The sequence below is a fragment of the Mesoplodon mirus genome (assembly GCF_964341445.2).
Source record: "Mesoplodon mirus genome assembly, chromosome: 4".
In the NCBI taxonomy this organism is placed as follows: domain Eukaryota; kingdom Metazoa; phylum Chordata; class Mammalia; order Artiodactyla; family Ziphiidae; genus Mesoplodon; species Mesoplodon mirus.
The window spans coordinates 83586699-83606587 of NC_138979.1; the positions used below are offsets into that span (position 1 = coordinate 83586699).

At 35.8% G+C, this 19889-nt stretch overlaps 1 protein-coding gene and 1 pseudogene across 2 annotated transcripts in view; one reads left to right on the top strand and one right to left on the bottom strand.

The window, feature by feature from the left end:
- LOC309803326 (ankyrin repeat domain-containing protein 26-like) overlaps positions 1-19889 on the top strand; it is a 361186-nt pseudogene that overhangs the window by 160970 nt on the left and 180327 nt on the right. The window lies entirely within an intron of this gene.
- Positions 1-19889, bottom strand: part of LOC309803322 (ankyrin repeat domain-containing protein 26-like) — a 138971-nt gene that overhangs the window by 29787 nt on the left and 89295 nt on the right. The window contains exons 27-33 of the mRNA XM_082619393.1: positions 14405-14487; positions 10272-10423; positions 8299-8332; positions 7874-8015; positions 4385-4598; positions 2344-2527; positions 1597-1734 (exon numbers count right to left, since the gene is read on the bottom strand). Coding sequence (XP_082475519.1) covers positions 1597-1734; positions 2344-2527; positions 4385-4598; positions 7874-8015; positions 8299-8332; positions 10272-10423; positions 14405-14487 — 947 coding nt within the window. The remainder of the gene's footprint in view (positions 1-1596; positions 1735-2343; positions 2528-4384; positions 4599-7873; positions 8016-8298; positions 8333-10271; positions 10424-14404; positions 14488-19889) is intronic.

Sequence of the window (19889 nt, forward strand, 5' to 3'; positions counted from 1 at the left end):
AATATTCTACGCTTCTAATATTTTTATAGTCAGTTACAAGAATCACATCTACTGATAACTGTACTAAGCACTTCTACAAACATCAATTAACTCATTTAGCTATGACAGTCCTGGAAATGAGGAAGTCAAAAATACAAGCAAGCTGCAGGCTTTTCTCTAGGTCTTCTGACTTTACTATGAGTCCTCTTACACCAAACCACAGCTAGTTCTCTAGTACAAACATATAAATATGAAATGAGCCTTATATTTCACTATGGTGCATACACTAGTGGTAAATAAGGTAAAATTTATAGAGATCTTAGAAAATCGTGAGATTATTCACTGCTGCAATAACTTTTATTCTCTCTTCATAATGCTTAAAATAGTAAGGTAGGGGGAAATACAATGAACTGTTTCACTAAAAATAAAATACTTATCAATAAATTATCACTAAATAAATATTATGGCATATCTATCACTATTTTCAAAAGTTCCTTGTACTGAAATAGGACACCACATGGAGCAAAGTGTTAATTTTCTCACAAGTAGAAGAATGACATCCAAAAGATGGTCTCTGAACTGGCTATACCTTTCCTCCTTACCATCAGTGGAAGGGATAAACCAACCTCTCTATTAATCTATCAAGGAAGTGAAATCACTGCCAAAAACCATAATGTTGTTTTGTTTGTTTGTTTTGGGGTTTTCTCTCTTTTTTTTGGTAATTTTGTAAGTTTATTCTAAGGAAATATTTTTTTTTAAGTGCTCAAAAATGTTTTTACGGGCTTCCCTGGTGGCGCAGTGGTTTAGAGTCCACCTGCCAATGCAGGGGACACGGGTTCATGCCCCGGTCTGGGAAGATTCCACATGCCGTGGAGCGGCTGGGCCCATGAGCTATGGCCACTGAGCCTGCGCATCCGGCGCCTGTGCTCCGCAATGGGACAGGCTACAACAGTGATAGGCCCACGTACCACAAACACACACAAAAAAATGTTTTTACAACTAATGTTGCAGCTTTTACGATACTGAAAAATTGTAAGTGATGTGAAAATGTCATTGATGGGGTACTGGTTAAAGAAATGACAGTGAAGCCAAGAACAGACTCTGATTTAGACACTGAAAATGATGAGGTGCATAGTGATTGACATGTTCACTCCAAAGCAGAGAGCAAGAACGTATTCAGTGCTGGGATTTGGTCGGGTAGTGTGGTCGATGGTGGAGCACACATGGTCTTCCCTGCCTAAACCGCCATCAGGGTGCAGACTTTTCTAGATGGTAGCAATAGTTTCAGATTATGAAAAGTTCATCAGTTCCTATGGAAAATATTAAAAGCCTCTCCTTGGATGAGGCTATTGTATGTCACTCCTTGACTGTTGGAGACAAATGGATTTAAATTAAAAATACTACTTGAATTAAATTTAATCAAATATAATTCAATTATGTTTGAATTAAAAATATTAAATATCCAATGGACAAGAAACGTCAACCCCCTCCCCAAAATGTATTTAAATAGGTTTTAAATATCCTCTACACTGTCTGTGATGTATAGTATTGGTTTTTAAAATATATACATATACAGATACATACACACAAATATTTGAAAATGATTAAAGAAAATACCTCAGAATTCATTTCCTTATTAGTCATTTCTATCTCCTTTTGTTTGGCAAGGTGACTGGTCAGGATTCCATCTTGTAAAATTCTGGCATTCTGCTCTCGAGAAAGCTGCCTCTGAGCGTCATTTCGCTCTTCTACAACCTGGAGACACATTTCATGAGGTTTTTGGTCTCATACCATTAAAAAAAAAAGTCAAAAGCTTAAGAGCAGAATTAAAAAAAAGACTGTTAAAAGGAAGTAGCCTTTTAAAATAAACACAAGGATATTTATCCCACATGAATAACTTAAGATTTTAATTAAATGACTGCTAAAATTATCACAGAGCAAAAATACAGGGAGATATAGTATTGTGAAAGAAAATCTTTTTACAAAGCATTTAACTAGTTCCATCGCAGTCTCAAGGCAATTTACCCTGTATTTTAACATAGAAAAGCCAAAATTAACACATGGATTGGAATTAAGAATATTACTTTCGAATGGACCAAAAATGCCAATCATTATGTTAATCATTAAGCTCAATTTACCTTCCATTCCTCCATTCAGAAAACATACACAGAGCATGTATTAGAAGCTAAGAATGGCAAGAAATTAATAATTTAAGCTATAAATGTCATAGTTCATATTTAGGATGAGATAACACTTTTTATTTGTTTTAAACCTAAATAATATATATTAAATCAAAGAGATATTACAAATAATACTGAGGAAATACTGTTGGAAATTTGAAATTTTCACCAAAGATTAACTTACCTGATTCAGATTATTTCTCACAGTCCTCAGTTCCATGTCTAGTGCTCTGAGAGTGAGTTCAAGTTGTTGTTTCATTTCAACTTCTTTACTGTATTGCTCTTCTTTTCTTCTTAACTGCTCCCTAATTTTTTCATATAACCTGTCAGCATTTCTTCTCTTCTTTTTTTCTTGTTTTAGGGTGAATCTGCAGTTAAATATGCTTACCTTAAAATGTGTTTTGTTGGAAAATAAAAAGTTCATTTTATGATCTGGCTCTTCACCCGCTGATTTAGTATCCTAATGAAATTTCTGTTCTCCAGTTTTTTTTTTCCTTTCTAGGTCTCATATTTTTAATTCCTCACTTCAATCTCTTCATAAAGATATATATACTTGAAAGGTAGCAATGAAAAAACATTCTGCCACTTAAGTAAGTTTTAGTCAAGAGTAACTCTGGTGAATAGTGTAGGAAAGAAATTTTGAAATTATTCAGTGAAGTTAGGCCGAAAATTACCCTGTTTTCCACACTGTCATAATTACTCCTCCTTTAGGACAGATAATTTAGTTACTAGTTAAAAAGAGAAGCTGTTGTTTAGAAACAAGTTTATAAGTTCACTAGAAATAAAATTTCAACTTCATAAAATACTACAGGTACCCCTAAATGACTTACAGTGCCAGATAAAATCTGCAGATGCCTTTTACAGAACATATATCTTCAGACACTGTAATCCAAGACTAGGCTAGGGAGTCTAATATCTGTTGCCCCACACTTTTTATGTTTCTTCTTTTGTAACATTTTCAACTTGTTGATTATTATCTATTTAATAAATAACTTTAAATCCCGTAAGGCAGGATCCATATAAATTAATTAAATAGAGAGTATTCTGTGCTTTCAGCACAAACCTGTGAACTAATTTTATCAATGTATGAAAGAGATATTGAATAAACTAATCAGTAATTACCTTCCATTTTTACCTTTTATTTCATCCATGCATATGTTAAGAATAAAACTACATAAATGTTTTTAAAAATTTTGTCTTCAGAAAAATGGCCATTTCATACTTCTGTGGGTGGGAGTGTAAAGAAATATAAACTTTCTGGAGAACAATTTAGAAACATGGATCAAAGACCTTTTTAAAAAGTTCTCATACTTTAACCAAATAACACAATATTAAAGAATTTATTCCAAATAAATAACCAGAAATGTAGAAATGAATTTATAGAAGAGACATTCCTTGTAGCATTAAATATAATACACAAAAATGAAAAAATAACTGACATTCAATTTGCTAAACAAATAATGACCATAATTCAAAAAGACACAAGCACCCCAATGTTCATTGAAGCACTATTTACAATAGCCAGGTCATGGAAGCAATGTAAATGCCCATCAACAGACGAATGGATAAAGAAGATGTGGCACATATATACAATGGAGTATTACTCAGCCATAAAAAGGAACGAAATTGGGTCACTTGTTGAGACGTGGTTGGATCTAGGGACTGTCATACAGAGTGAAGTAAGTCAGAAAGAGAAAAACAAATACGCATATTAACGCATATATGTGGAATCTAGAAAAATGGTACAGGTAAACTGGTTTGCAAGGCAGAAATAGAGACACAGATGTAGAGAACAAACGTATAGACACCAAGGGGGGAAAGCAGGGGGGTGGGATGAACTTGGAGCTTGGGATTGACATGTATACACTAATATGTATAAAATGGATAACTAATAAGAACCTGCTGTATAAAAAAATAAAATTAAAAAAAGATATTACAAAAAAAATGAGGCTTCGTATGGAGGACTTCTGTATGGTCATGAAAATGATGATTTGGAAATATATACATTAAATTATTAGTAGAAGTATCCACTGTTAAGAACTTGCTGTATTATTTCCAAGAATTTCATACTCCACAATACTAATGAAGTTTTCTCCCCTGTAAAATCCCAGCAGGTAAGTTAGCAGGTATAAAACTTCCCGTAGTATTAAAGTAAATACACATCTGTAGTATTACAGTAAATAAAAACAGTTCAAATATTTCTTTAAAACCAAGACGTTCAATACCTCAAGCTGCAGAGCTCTTGTTCCCACTCCACTTTTTGATGCTCTAACTGTGATTTCATTTCTTTTGTTTCTGATAGCTCCTTTTGTAGCCCAGTAACCTTACTTTCCATTTTTTTATTTTTTTCTGTAAGTAGTTCAGAGTAATCTTTTTTAAGTTCTATTAATCTTTCATATGAAAGAACTGCATCCTGAATTTTCAATAAGCTAACAGAATCTGCATTAGGAAGAAAACAAAGATAGAAATGAAATATATGAGTAATTTTTATGTATAAAGCACTGTGCATTTTCACCTTCACTCATCCATACATTGAACAAATACTTTTTTTTTTTTTTGGCCATGCCGCACAGCATGCGGGACCTTAATTCCCTGACCAGGAATTCAAGTGGCTAAATATACAATGCCCCAAAGAGGTGGAGGAAAGAAACAGAAAAAAAAATATTTGAAGAAAAGAATGGCCAACAACTTTCTAAACTTAATGAAAACTACAATCCCACAGATCCAGGAGGATCTGACAAGGAGAGAAGAAGTGGCAGTAAACTATTTTGTAATATTCTTATCCTATATATGATGTGGTACAATATTACTTGAAGGTGGACTGTGATAACCCTAAGTAAAATACTGTAAACCCTAAAGCAACCACTAAAATTGTGAAACAAAAGAGTTACAGTTAATAAACCAAAAAAACAAAAAAATAAAACTACATCATAAAAATTACTTGTTTAATCTAAAAGATGGCAGAAAAAGAAAAGGGCAACAAAGAACAGATGGGATAAACAGAAATCAAACAGCATAATGACAGATTCATACCTACTGTATCAATAATCACATTAAGTGAAAATGGTCTGAAAACCTCAATTAAAAAGCAGATTGTCAGGGACTTCACTGGTGGCGCAGTGGTCAGGAACCCACCTGTCAATGCAGGAGACACAGGTTTGAGCCCTGGTCCTCCCACACGTCATGGAGCAACAAACCCATGCGCCACAACGACTGAGCCCACATGCCACAATTACTGAAGCCCATGGGCCTACAGCCTGTGCTCCACAGCAAGAGAAGCCACCGCAATGAGAAGCCTGTGCACCACAATGAAGAGTAGCCTCCACTCGCCGTAACAAGAGAAAGCCTGTGCGCAGCAATGAAGACCCAACACAGCCAAAAATAAATAAATTAATTAATTAATTAATTTTTAAGAAAAAGCAGATTGTCAGACTGGATCAAAAAGCAAGACCCAACTGTATGCCACCTATAAGAAATGCACTTTAAACATACAGACATAAATTTGTAATAAGGTTAGAAATAAGATATACCACACTAACATGTGACAAAACAAAGCTAAGCTAGACTGGCTATATTAATACCAAACAAAGTAGACTTCAGAGCAAAAAACATTATCAGCAATAAACAAGGTCATTTCATAATGATAAGAGTGTCAATTAATAAGAAGCATAACAACCCTAAACGTTTATGCGCCTAGTAACTTCAAAATATATGAAGCAAAACTTGAGAGAACTGCAAAGAAAAATAGACAAATCCACAATTACAATCTGAGATTTCAATACACCTCAATGAGTAAGTGATAGAAAGAGCAGGCAGAAAATCATCAAGGATACTGTAGACTTGAACATCACGATTCTTTTCCAGTAGCCATGGAACACTTACCAAAAGAAGACTATATTCTGGGTTATAAAATAAAGGAGTAAGTCAAAAGGATTTAAGTCATACAAAGTATGTTCTCTGACCACAAAGCAATCAAACTGGAAATCAAGAACAAAAATATTTCTGGAAAATACTCCAATATTCGAAAACTAAATAACACACATCTAAATAATCCTTGGATTAAAGAGGTAATGAAAAGAGGAATTACAAAGTATTTTGAACTGAATAAAAATGAAAACATAATATATTACAATTTGTGGAATGCTGCTTACTTGCATGAAAATTTATAGCACTGGATGTCTATATTAGAAAAGAAGGTCTCAAATCAATGACCTTGGGTTCCAACATAAAAATCCAGAAAAAGAGTAAATTAGGGGACTTCCCTTATGGTTCGGTGGTTAAGGATCTGCCTTCCAATCCAGGGGACATGGGTTCAATCCCTGGTCGGGGGACTAAAACCCCACATGCCATGGGGCAACTAAGCCCGCCCACTGCAACGACTGAACACGCAAGCCACAACTAGAGAGCCAGCATGCCACAACTACAGAGCCCACACACGCTGGAGCCCACACCCCATTTGGAGTGTCACAAATACTGAGCCCACACGCCACAACTAGAGAGAGAAGCCCATGCAGTGCAACAAAAGATCCCACGTGCTGCTACAAAGACCTAACGCAGCCAAAAATAAAATAAATAAATAAATATTTTTTAAAAAAAGAGCAAAGTAAACCGAAAGCAAGCAGAAGAAAGGAAATAAAAAACATCAAAGAAAAAATCAATGAGAAAAAACAAAACAAACAAAACAAAAAAGACATGGAAAATCAATGAGGGACTCCCTGGTGGCACAATGGTTAAGAATCCACCTGCCAATGCAAGGGACACGGGTTTGATCCCTGGTCCAGGAAGATGCCACATACCGCAGAGCAAGTAAGCCTGTGTGCCCAAACTACTGAGCCTGCATTCTACCATCCGCAAGCCACAACTACTGAGCCCGCATGCCACAACTACTGAAGCCCATATACCTAGAACCCATGTTCCACCACAAGAGAAGCCACAGCAATGAGAAGCCCGCACACTGAATGAAGAGTAGCCCCCGCTTGCCGCAACTAGAGAAAGCCTGAGCACAGCAACGAAGACCCAACACAGCCAAAAATAAATAAATAATTTTTTAAAAAACCCGTGAAACCAAATATGTTCAGAAGATGAATAAAAGTGATAAACCTCTAGCCAGGCTGATAATGAAAAAAAAAAAAAGAGAGAGAAGGCACAAATTACCAATTTCACAGAAATGAGTAATGAGAAATTACTACAGATTCTATAGATATTAAAAGACTGACAGAGTAATATTATGAACATTATGTAAATAAATTTGACAACTCAGATGAAGTAGGTAAATTCCTTGAAAGAGGGAAAATAGCAAAGCTCAATCAAGAAAGAACAAATAGGGCTTCCCTGGTGGCACAGGGGTTGAGAGTCCACCTGCCGATGCAGGGGACACGGGTTCGTGCCCGGGTCCAGGACGATCCCACATGCCATGGAGCGGCTGGGCCCATGAGCCATGGCCGCTGAACCTGCGCATTGGAGCCTGTGCTCCGCAATGGGAGAGGCCACAGCAGTGAGAGGCCTGCATACAGCAAAAAAAAAAAAAAAAAAAAAGAAAGAACAAATAAACTAAATAGCCCTATATCTAAAAAAGAAACTAAAGTCCTACTTAAAGACCTTCCCACAAAGAAAATTCCAGGCCCAAATGGCTACACTGGTGAATTCTATAAAATATTACAACAGTATACACAAAAATATACATATAAATATACATATTTATACCATGGTCCTACCTTTACACTCCATGCCAAGTTGTTCTATTAGCAACATGAAATTCTTATAATTAGAGTAAAGCATCTGGCAATCCTTAAGAGCTGTTTCAGATGACTGAGTTAAGTCATCAAGGTCATCCATAGAATTAATTTGCTCTTTGACCTACAAATAAAAAATACTATTTCACAATGTCCCCAAAATACTTATAAAATATACTAAGTGTACAGAGGTGATAAATATCTCTTTATTAAAGCAAAAACACAGATACTTCTTAAAAGAACAGATTTTTATCAAAGGGATAATTTTATCAACAGTGTTTCTAAATTATTTTTTCAAAGTAAATATATCTACAACAAAGGAAGATTTTCTATTTTTCCACTATACCTTTCACAAAGTAATTTTTTACTACAGGATAATATTTTTTATAATTAGTTTTTTACTCTACCTTGTTCTTTTCATTAGATGTTTCCTTTGTTGCCCTGAAAAAACAAAAGATTCTTTTCAGGCAAATATTAAATACTTAAAATACAAAGAATACCTAAACCTATTGTTTTTTACATAAAATCTTTGCATTGGTAATTAATTTTCTATAAAAGAGATTAAACAATAAATAGAAAGAGTAACATTAAAGGACAAAGAAAATACACCATAATAATATTAACAAAGCATTAAATTGGATTAAGCTGACAATGAAAGGAAAAACATAATGTTACTTGCATTATTTGATAGGATGAAATATACAAGGGTTTTTACTTTTAAAGACCCACATGTTGGGGTCATGTCAGCATCAGGGCTGAAAGATAGGTACCTCATAGTATCCCTCCACCACCAGCAACAATTTGGCATCTATCCACAGACAAAAGTGGCTTTGTGGCAGTTGCAGGATCCAGCACCATAAACCAAGGGACCTGGGAAGAGTCCTGCCCACCCAAGTGGTAACAGACATGCAGACCACAGCCCAGCTGTGGACCCTGCGTGGTCCATGAACTGGCTCCAGCCACTCTTAGCAACGTCCAGGGAACCCCTGGAAAACACTGTCTTAGACAATCACCCACAGACGAGAGAGCCTTTGTGGAAATCCAGGTTTCCAGCAGAGAAGTGCCAGCATACCACTGGAACAAAAAAATGCAAGTTGGGATACATTGGAGAGGGCAGTTATTAAAGACTGGAATAGGTGACTGCTACTTCAAATTCAAAGACAGCAATGCAAAACTTCAAGTAGCATAAAAAAAATCAAGAAAACATGACACTACCAAAAGATCACAATAATTTTCCACTAGCAAATCCCAAAGACATGGAGATCTGCAATCTACCTGATAGAGAATTCAAAATAGTAGTTTTAAGGAAACTCAGTGAGCTACAAGAAAACACAGAAAGACAACCCAATAAAATCAGGAAAGTAATACACAAACAAGATGAGGAGTTTAACAAAGAGATAGAAATAATAAAAAATAACCAAATGGAAGTTTTGGAGCTGAAGAATACAATGAATGAAAGGAAAAATGCAACAAAGAGCACTGACAGCAGAATGGATCAAACAGAAGAAAGAATCTGTGAGTTAAGAGACAGGAGCTTTGAAATTATCCAATCAGAGGAGAATAAAGAAAAAAAGAATGAAAAAGTGGGAAGAAAGCCTACATAAATTACCAGATACCATCAAAAGAAATAATTCATAAATCATGGCAGTTCCAGAAAGAGAAAATAGGGAGAAGGTGGCAGAAGCTTATTTAAAGAAAAAATGGTTGAGAACTTCCTAAACCTGGTGAGAGATTTGGATATCCAAGTTCCTAAAGCACATAGGTCACCAAGCAAACTCAACTTAAAGAAATCCTCGCCAGGAGACATTATAACAAAACTGTCAAAAATCAAAGACAAAGAGAGAGTCTTAAAAGCAGCAAAAGTAAAGAGGCTTGTAAATTATAAGGGAACCCCCATAAGTCTATCAATGGATTTCAAGAGAGTAGGACGACATATTCAAAGTGCTAAAAGAAAAAACCTGCCAACCAAGAATACTCTATCCAGAAAAGTTGTCTTTCAGAAATGAAGGAGAGATAAAGGCTTTCCCAAACAAAGCAAAGCTGAGGGAGGTCATCACCACTAGACCTGCCTCACAAGAAATGCTGAAAGGAGTCTTCAAGCTGAAATCAAAGGATGCTAATTAGTAACATAAAATATATTTAAATATACAACACACTGGTAAAGGTAAGTATACAGTCAAATCCAGAATACTCTAATACTGTAATACAGTGGTGTGTTAACCAATTAACTCTAGTATTAAGGCTAAAGGACAAGAGTATTAGAAATAACTATAACCCTAGAAAAATATAAAATTTGTTAATCATGAACATTAGCTCAAATGAGAACTTGTTTTATAGGAAAATAACAATTATCTATTGTTAAATACTGACATAGGCTTACCTATCAGAATCTTCATTCTCCATGGTAGGAAACTGTTGGTTATTAGTTTTTCTGCTCTTTCTCTGTTGAATTAATCCACTATCATCAGCATCATATATGTTTTCTGATACTTCCATTTCACTACTTTTGTGCTTCTTCTTTGCTTCTTCAACCTTTAATGAAAGTTTGACACTACATATAATTGTTATTACCTTATTCATTATAAAGACCTTTTCATTGTCATTAATTACTTGACTCAGAGTTTGCCCCGGCTTTAAGCAATAAAAATAGTTTTGTGCTTACTTTAATTTTTTTAATTACAAGTCATTGAAATTTTTGTAAAGTCTGCTTCTTTCTGTTTGAGGAAAAGAAATAAAATTTTAAAAATTTCAAAAAGGGCTTTCTTAATGTGGTGCAGCTATTCACATCCACTCTTCCCTGTCTGATGGCAGAGACAGAGAAATAAAGAGACAAAGACACAAAATTTGTCCTCTTTGGTCTTTACCACCTGGATTTTGCATTAAACAGCCAAATTTAGAGGACGGGACACCTTGGTGCTTCAGTAACAAAAAGGAAACATCCTTCTTTCTGCACTGAAGCTATTCTTCCCCCACTGCCTTTTACAATTCTTTTTTCATTTGGATCCTGGGAATATCAAAAAAGTGACGGTGTTCACTAAAATATATGAACCAAAGTTTACCAAAAAACAGGAGTAGAGTGAAATTGATGAACTGTTAGTTAGTGTGGAATTCTGGAAAATGAGTAATGCCTCCCAATTTCACATTCAATAACCATGAACTTTTATAGCTAAAGGGTATAGAAGTAATTATCTACTTTAGCCCCACTATTTACCAATAATGGGAATAAAACCAAGAAAGGTTCAATGATTATTCCAAAGCCCCTAAAGTGGCATTTCCTATCATTTCATGGCACCAAAAGAGATGATACAATTCTGTAACCCTGAATCTGATAAATTACCAAATGAATTCATCAGATTAATCAGATAAGTTAAAAGTGTGACTTTGGCAAAGTAATTTAATGCCTCAGTTGGGGGTAGGGCTCATCTCTTTTTCTTTCAAAGGAGAATATCTACAGATTTTTGTCTATCTTTAAAACTCAGTCAATGCACCTCATACACAAAAGAGCAAACAAACAAATTAAAAAATCTATTACTGGAAGGAAAAAAAAACCCTCATTGCACATCAAAACTCAGTTTTCTCCTTTGGAGATAAATACTGAATTTGTTTTGCTGAGGGTTTATACTACCTAAATGATAAAATCATACATGTCAAAACTTACCACATTTTATTAAACAACACAATGTAAAGGTCTGACTCAACAGAAACATCTGAGAGTGGTGATTAAAGAATATGTGGGAGTACATGTATTTGTTATTAAAAATATCTTGAAGTGGCCATGTTGGAATTCTAAGTGCCAAGCGATTGAGTAAAGCAAAGAAGATCGCATACACTAAAGCACAATAAAGAGATCAGTTTAGCAGGAATACGTGTTTATGTCCCTTCTTTCAGTCACTGCTTCCTTCCCATACTATAGAGTGTAATTTATATTTAAAACCCAATAGATTAAAAAAAAAAAAAACCCAAACCCTAGCTTATTATATTTCTTAAGCAATTTCCTTTGTGGAAATTCTGGCTCAGAAGGTCACATGGTATGTAGCTAAATTAGTTTCCCAGTTCATATGAAAGACTGACAGAGAGAGACTTAGGTTGATTAAGGAACAAAAGCCATGAAAATAGTTTCCTGTTATTTAGATGGCAGAAGTAATCTATTTCTACACAATTACCTATTTAGCTGACCCCATTTTATTACTAAGTGGAAAATCAGAATGGATCAGAGATCATTGATAAAGAGAAAGAACAAAGTAGCAGCAAATGAACCTCTATCTCTTTTTGAAGTTGAATTTTCTCTTTTTCCAAAGCCTGGAACTCTACTTGTAACATGCTTATCTCATTCTTAAGCCTTTGCATATCTTGCTGTAATTCTTCATTTAGATACACTTTGGATGTTCTGTTACTATTCGGTGGAGAAGAACTCCCATTTTCTAATTCAGGTTGCATGCTTTTATAGTTATTAGCACTGCAATTATCTGCAAGCAATGGCTTCTGGAACCAGTCTTGTATTGGTTTGGTTTTCTTATAAGTATTTGTAACAGCAGAAATATCACGACTTTTTAGTTGAAGCATGTGTTTCATTTCATTGGAGCGGGCAAGCCATAAATCAAAAAGTCTTTTGGGATTACTAGACTGAGGTATACATCCGAGTCTAATTTCCAATTAGTGGTATTTTGGTTCATATTTTGTAACATTTGCATATCAAACTCTTGGTCTTCTTGCATTTCAAATGTAACTACTGAGTCCCTTACTTTTTTATTTTCTGTATCATTATAAAAACTCTCCTCATTTTTGTTAAAAACATGTTCAGTGTCTGGTTTATCACTTTCATAGTCTAATTTATTTTCATTTAAATAAAGCTGTGAAGATGACGGACAAGAATTTCCCCAAGGCCCAGAGGTTAAATAAGATGGAAAAACATTTTCAAGCCTGGGTTCTTTTTGTTCAGGAAATGCTTGGAATGCTAGAGAGACAAATACTCAAAATGCAACTTTTGCCTGACAGTCAGGTATATTATTTGTCAAATTAGAAGGTATTTCCTTTATGTTTGCTCCTTCTTTAGGGTTATCATGTAGTGGCTCTTCCTCAGGACAAACAGTAATTTTGTATTTTTCAAAAGTTCCACCAAACTTCCACTTTAACTTATTTGTGATGCGTTTGAAGTTATTTTTCCACCCTAATTTGCCTCATTTGATCCACATTTCCTCATGCTTTTGTACACAAGGAAGTCCTGAACATACAGATATGTCCTCTCTACCACATTCCTTATTCATTTCTGGTTCTTGAGGCATTTTTTGCAGATGCAAAAGTGGAAGATCAATTGGCTTGATTTGATTTTCAGATGTCTTTTCTGTCAGGGTACATGTTTGTAAAATAACTTTATCCTTAAGTAATCAAGTACAGACAAAGAAAAATTGAAAATAATTAAACTTTAACCATTAAACTTCTTAATCTATGTTTAGCTACTCACAAATCACTGGATTACAACTAAGAAGTGAAAAATAACTTGCCTTAGCCTGAAACAGGAGAAAAACATGAACTCACCAACCCAATTTTGTCACTGTTTGTTTGAACTAAATAATTCATATATGTTAAATCTACCAAAAATGAATTAGGAGATGATTTTTAATGTTACAAAGCCTTCCTTACTTAAAAATATTTCACCTCACCGTACCTTAAAAAGTCCCTATGTGCACGTAAGCATTTTTTTTTAAGGACTAGTAACTGGAGAATAGACAAACCTTAAATTACTAGGAGCCAAAATCAATTAACATCAATCAGAAAGAGGAACAAATTCCTAAATTTTAATGCAAATTATATATTATGATAGTATTATACATTGATGTAATACCTGCTTTCATTCAGTTATATTATATTCTAATATCCACTAATGAAAGTGGATAAAACATTGTTTAATATTATTTATTGGTTTCCTACCCTGAAATGAAATAAATTAGAAAGTTATTGTTTGTACCCTAACAACAAAGGTCCAATTCTGGAAGGTCTGCTTCCTTAATAGGCAATTGGGTTGATTGTATGACCCCTTCTCTCCCTGAATGTCGATCTTTAGGTCGATTACATAGAGGTCACAAGACAGAATAAATCTTTAATCTTGGCATTAGTGACTGGCAATTTGAAACTGCAAATTTTGAACAGCTGGGAATGATTTCTCCTTCCATGAATCTAACTCACGGACCATCACTAATATACTGTTCATAATTTCAACTGCTTAATCATACGATTCAGTATTTGATTATCACCTTCGTTATCATATAAGGAAGAAGCAAACAATATTCAGGAAATTTTTTTGCCTCAATTCCAAGGACAAAGTTTAACTATAAATTATAATAGATTCTAACAATATTTTAAGCTTTGTAATTAAAGCACTATAAACACTAACTATTAAATTATTATCTATCAATTCTAAGAGGTTAATTTTGAAAGGTAATTTCACTTGAACTCTGTTGTTAAAACATAGAAAACAATATTGAGCCAGAAATTTACATTTACATTTTTACATACCTGTGAGTGGTTATTTTCACTTCCATCAAGCCTTTCTTGTGCTTCCTCCGATGTTATTTCTAAGTCTAGTTCTGCTGACAAATCTATATGTTTAGTTAAAATTAACTACTTAGAACAGTTAGATAAAAGACATAATCTTTATAAAAATAGATTTAAAAAATTTTATCAAATGACAATTTAAATTAAGCTTAATCTTTAGCTGAATATTTACTTCTTTAAGAAATACTTCTAATTACCTAAAACTCCAACAAACCATCTGGGAAATACCAGATGTCACCAGGTTACAGGCACACAAACATCTCAAAGATTCATTGACAAATTCATCCACCAAACATCAATGAACAGAACAATCAGAAACCAAACAAAGGGTTTCCCTGGTGGCGCAGTGGTTGAGAGTCCGCCTGCCGATGAAGGGGACACGGGTTCGTGCCCCGGTCCGGGAAGATCCCACATGAAGCAGAGCAGCTGGCCCCGTGAGCCATGGCCGCTAGGCCCGTGCGTCTGGAGCCTGTGCTCCGCAGTGGGAGAGGCCACAACAGTGAGAGGCCCGCTTACCGCAAAACAAACAAACAAACAAAATTTAAAAATACAGGACAAACATAGAAAGTCACAATATACTCTGTTCTCTACTTCATAATAGTACCTATTTAACAATACACCAAGCTTCAACTGCAACGTTATTCATGGTTTCCAAAATTACTGTTACTTTTCATGCTTTTATCAGTTCCTTAATCTGAAATGTTTTCCTCTACTCTTCTGACAAAGTTCTTTTCATCTTTTAAGACTCAGCCTGCTTCGTGAAGTCCTCCTTGATTACAGCTCTCTTTCCCCAAATAGGTATCTCTTTCCTAGTAGCTACCTTAGTACTTTATAGATTTTTCTAGTGTATCTTCATCACCTGAACTGTAAATTATTTCTTCACGTCTATCCTCTTTGCTTCTAGACTGTAGAGGGCAATCTCTTGAAATCATCTTTGTATAAACAGTCTTTATTTTACTCAATAATTATTTATTGAGTTCCTGCTCAGTACTAAACATGGAGTTTAAAGAAGAATGTAGATAAAAGGTGTCAGGGATGGCTTTTCTAGAGATAATGCCTGAGCTGAGACTTACACAGTGAGGTCAGTCAGATTCAAGGGAATAGAGGGCAGGAAAGGGAGAGAGCATGGAAAGCTGTAGCAAGACAGGCAGAGAAGCATACATAAAACAGGGTGAATAGTTGTCTAAAATACAGGGATAGATGAGAGAGCATCACCAGCAGTTCAGAATTCCAGAGCAAAGGACAGACAGAAAGGGCTAGAGAGGGAGAGTCAGGTAGAAGTTAGATTACGAAAGCCTCGTGTCATTCTAAGATGGCTGGACATTAATATGCTTTAAAGAGTGGTTCACGATCACTGGTGCATTTGAGATAGATCACTCTAAATGCTGCGGGAGGGATGAATTTGAAGGCCATACAAATAAATAGAGGGAGAAGAATTTGATGGCATTATAATGCAAAAAAAAAAAAAGATGATGCAGGCTACACTGAGGAACTGTTTCCAGAAATATTTAGGATATAAAATTACCAGGACCCAGCATAGAATAAATCTTTATTAAATAAATAAATGCACGAATCCTGGGCCCCTCAAGAACTAGACTCTGCTTATTACTTTATAAAAGGTATCAACTGAGAAGAGAAATGATCTGCATGAACTGTTTTAAGTTGCTTGTATTTAGTTTCCAGTTTTCCTGTTTCACATCTTCCTGTGTTGAGGGGGCTCGTGTAGGTGTTTCATTTGAATTTGTGCTTCTTGGACCTACCAAGCTCATGGAAAAATGAGAGCAAACAAGTCACTTGTATAGATAAAAAAAACTTTGAGTTTATAGCTTGTAGTCACTACTCTAGGAGATAACTGAGAATCTTTTGTAAATGTAACATTAATTCCACAGGTAAGGAAAGACAAGAAGATAAAACTATAGGACTGGAAAAAGAAAACAGTGTATGATTTATTACTATAGCCCTGATCATATGACTGATTAAGGGCACTAAATTAATCGGTATTTATGTAGAACATATATTAGATGTGGTTAATCAATAGACTGGGCATCCTAGTAGAATTAGAATTGATTTTCCTTACACTATCTTTAAATGATCAGCACTCCTTAAAACCAATATCCCTTGTGAACTATTAATTCATTAAAAATAATAATTTGGTATACTATGTGGACACAGCTAAGAAGGAGGGACTATGTAGCAATCCCCAATGACTCCCATTACTGCTGGGAAAGCCAATTCTAAAATATATAAACTCATACAAAATACAAGAAATAGTTTAGTATTTGGTTTTGGAGGTGCTTTTTTCGTTACATTGAATATAGTTATAACTAATACTAATGAATTCAGAGCTAAACAAAAATAAAGCTAAGAAACTACATTTTGAGAAGGGAATCTTCAGATGTCTGCCTAGGTTTCCCAACTAGTCCCAAAGTTCTAAATATAATCTTGCTACCCACTCTCAGGTGTATGCTAAATACTAGCCTAATGAACCTATTCTCTCTCCTAATTCCCTTTGTTATTTATTATGTTGCTTTGGTCAGAGGAAGAATGCAAACGTCTTGCTAAAAGACGTTTGGCTGCAGGTTGAATAAAAGGAGTAGACACAAAGCAGATTTTGCCACAAAATGATTTTGGAAACATCAGGATTATGGTGAAGCCATGCCGAGGTGGCCTACGGTTGAGTGCTCTGTGCTTATTTATTACATTGTTTGCTGTCTCTGTTTTCTGGCAGTTGTGACTCACACAGGTCACGGAGCGTGTAATCCCCTAACAGAAACAACACTCCGATATTAATCTTTTCTTTATCTGTTAAGGTCATCTGTCCAAATTCTGTGGATGCTGACTGATTTTTGGTCATTGATTGTGACACAAATGGATATTTATCATCAACTTTCAAATGCCCAGCTCTTTGACAAGTCTCATTATTGAGCAACAAACTAGCAGAATCCCACTCTGAAAAATCCAAAAACAAAGTTTCCGTTTATTAGAATGTGAATACTAATACAAATACTAATACAAATACTAACCTGAACAAATTCTTTCTTCAGAGAAGCAGTCCCATGTCCTCCTCTCCCCCCAAACACACTATTCCTTCATGGCTTATTGTATCTTACACGTCATTGCCATTCATATAGATACGTTAAGTATTGCCTCTCATTTTTTCTAATTTTTACTTTTCTAGTGTTACTTACTTTGATTCACTCATCAATCTCTATTACATATTCTGTATACCTTAGGAGATTTATTAATAATTACGTCTCTTCAACATATAAATTTTTTCATTAACAAAATTATGTCTAACCATTTATTTTATGTTTAAATATGCATGACAGTATTGTGTGTTCCAGAGACATGGGTTTTAAAAAATCTTTTAATGAATGGTACTACTTTAATACAATGAGATGGTCTTTCTTCAATGCACCAATATCTTCAGAACTCATTTTTTAAGGCTTGGATAAATATCATAAATTTACAAAAGAAATGATAGCCTTGAGTGACTAATTGTTTCCTGGTAAAAATAGGATAAGTCTAGGTCCACACTAGATCCAAAGAGCATACAGTGCCATGACACAGGAAATGAATACATAACAAAAATATTTTCCTTTTTTTTAACGAAAGTAAAATTGTCAGATTTCAACTTCTTAAGACAAATAAGAGCTGAACCAAGATGGTGGAGTACAAGGATATGCTCTCAGTCCCTCTTGTGAGAACACCAGAACCACTACTAGGTGCTGGACAATCATCGACAGGAAGACACTGGAACTCACCAAAAAAGATACCCCACATCCGAAGACAAAGGAGAAGCCACAATGAGACAGTAGGAGGGGCACAGTCACAGCAAAATCAAATCCCATAACAGGTGGGTGGGTGACTCATAGACTGGAGAACACTTATACCACAGAAGTCCACCCACTGGAGTGAAGGTTCTGAGCCCCACATCAGGCTTCCCAACCTGGGGGTCCGGCAATGGGAAGAGAAATTCCTAGGGAATCAGACTTTGAAGCCTAGTGGGATTTGACTGCAGGACTTTGACAGGACTGGGGGAAAAACAGACTCCAGTCTTGGAGGGCACACACAAACTACTGTGTGCAGTGGGACCCAGAAGAAGGAGCAGTGACCCCACGGGAGACTGAACCAGACCTACCTGCTAGTGTTGGAGGGTCACCTGCAGAGGCGGGGGTTGGCTGTGGCTCATCGTGTGGACAAGAACACGGGCAGCAGAAGTTCTGGGAAGTAGTCCTTGGCGTGAGCCCTCCCAGAGTCTGCCATTAGCCCTACCAAAGAGCCCAGGTAGGCTCCACTGTTGGGTTGTCTCAGGCTAAACAAACAACAGGGAGGGAACGCAGGCCCACCCATCAGCAGTCAAGTGGATTAAAGTTTTACTGAGCTCTGCCCACCAGAGCAACACCCAGCTCTACCCACCACCACTCCCTCCCATCAGGAAACCTGCACAAGCCTCACAGATAGCCTCATCCACGAGAGGGCAGACAGGAGAAACAAGAACTACAATCCTGCAGCCTGTGGAACAAAAACCACATTCACAGACAGATAGACAAGATGAAAAGGCAGAGGGCTATGTACCAGATGAAGGAACAAGACAAAACCACAGAAAAACAACTAAATGAAGTGGAGGTAGGAAACCTTCCAGAAAAAGAATTCAGAATAATGATAGTGAAGATGATCCAGGACCTCGGAAAAACAATGGAGGCAAAGATCGAGAAGATGCAAGAAATGTTTAAAAAAGACCTAGAAGAGTTAAAGAACAAACAAACAGAGATGAACAATACAATAATTGGAATGAAAACAACAGTAGAAGGAATCAATAGCAGAATAACTGAGGCAGAAGAACAGATAAGTGACCTGGAAGACAGATTGGCGGAATTCACTGAGCAGAAGAGAATAAAGAAAAAAGAATGAAGACAGCCTAAGAGACGTCTGAGACAACATTAAACGCAACAACATTCGCATTATAGGGGTCCCAAAAGGAGAAGAGAGAGAGAAAGGACCAGAGAAAATATTTGAAGAGATTATAGTCGAAAACTTCCCTAACATGGGAAAGGAAATAGCCACTCAAGTCCAGGACGTGCAGCGAGTCCCATACAGGATAAACCCAAAGAGAAACATGCCGAGACACACAGTAATCAAAGTGGCAAAAATTAAACACATAGAAACATTACTGAAAGCAGCAAGGGAAAAATGACAAATAACATACAAGGGAACTCCCATAAGGTTAACAGCTGATTTCTCAGCAGAAACTCTACAAGCCAGAAGGGAGTGGCATGATGCACTTAAAGTGATAAAAGGGAAGAACCTACAACCAAGATTACTCGACCTAGCAAGGATCTCATTCAGTCTCCACGGAGAAATCAAAAGCTTTACAGACAAGCAAAAGCTAAGAGAATTCAGCACCACCAAACCAGCTCTACAACAAATGCTAAAGGAACTTCTC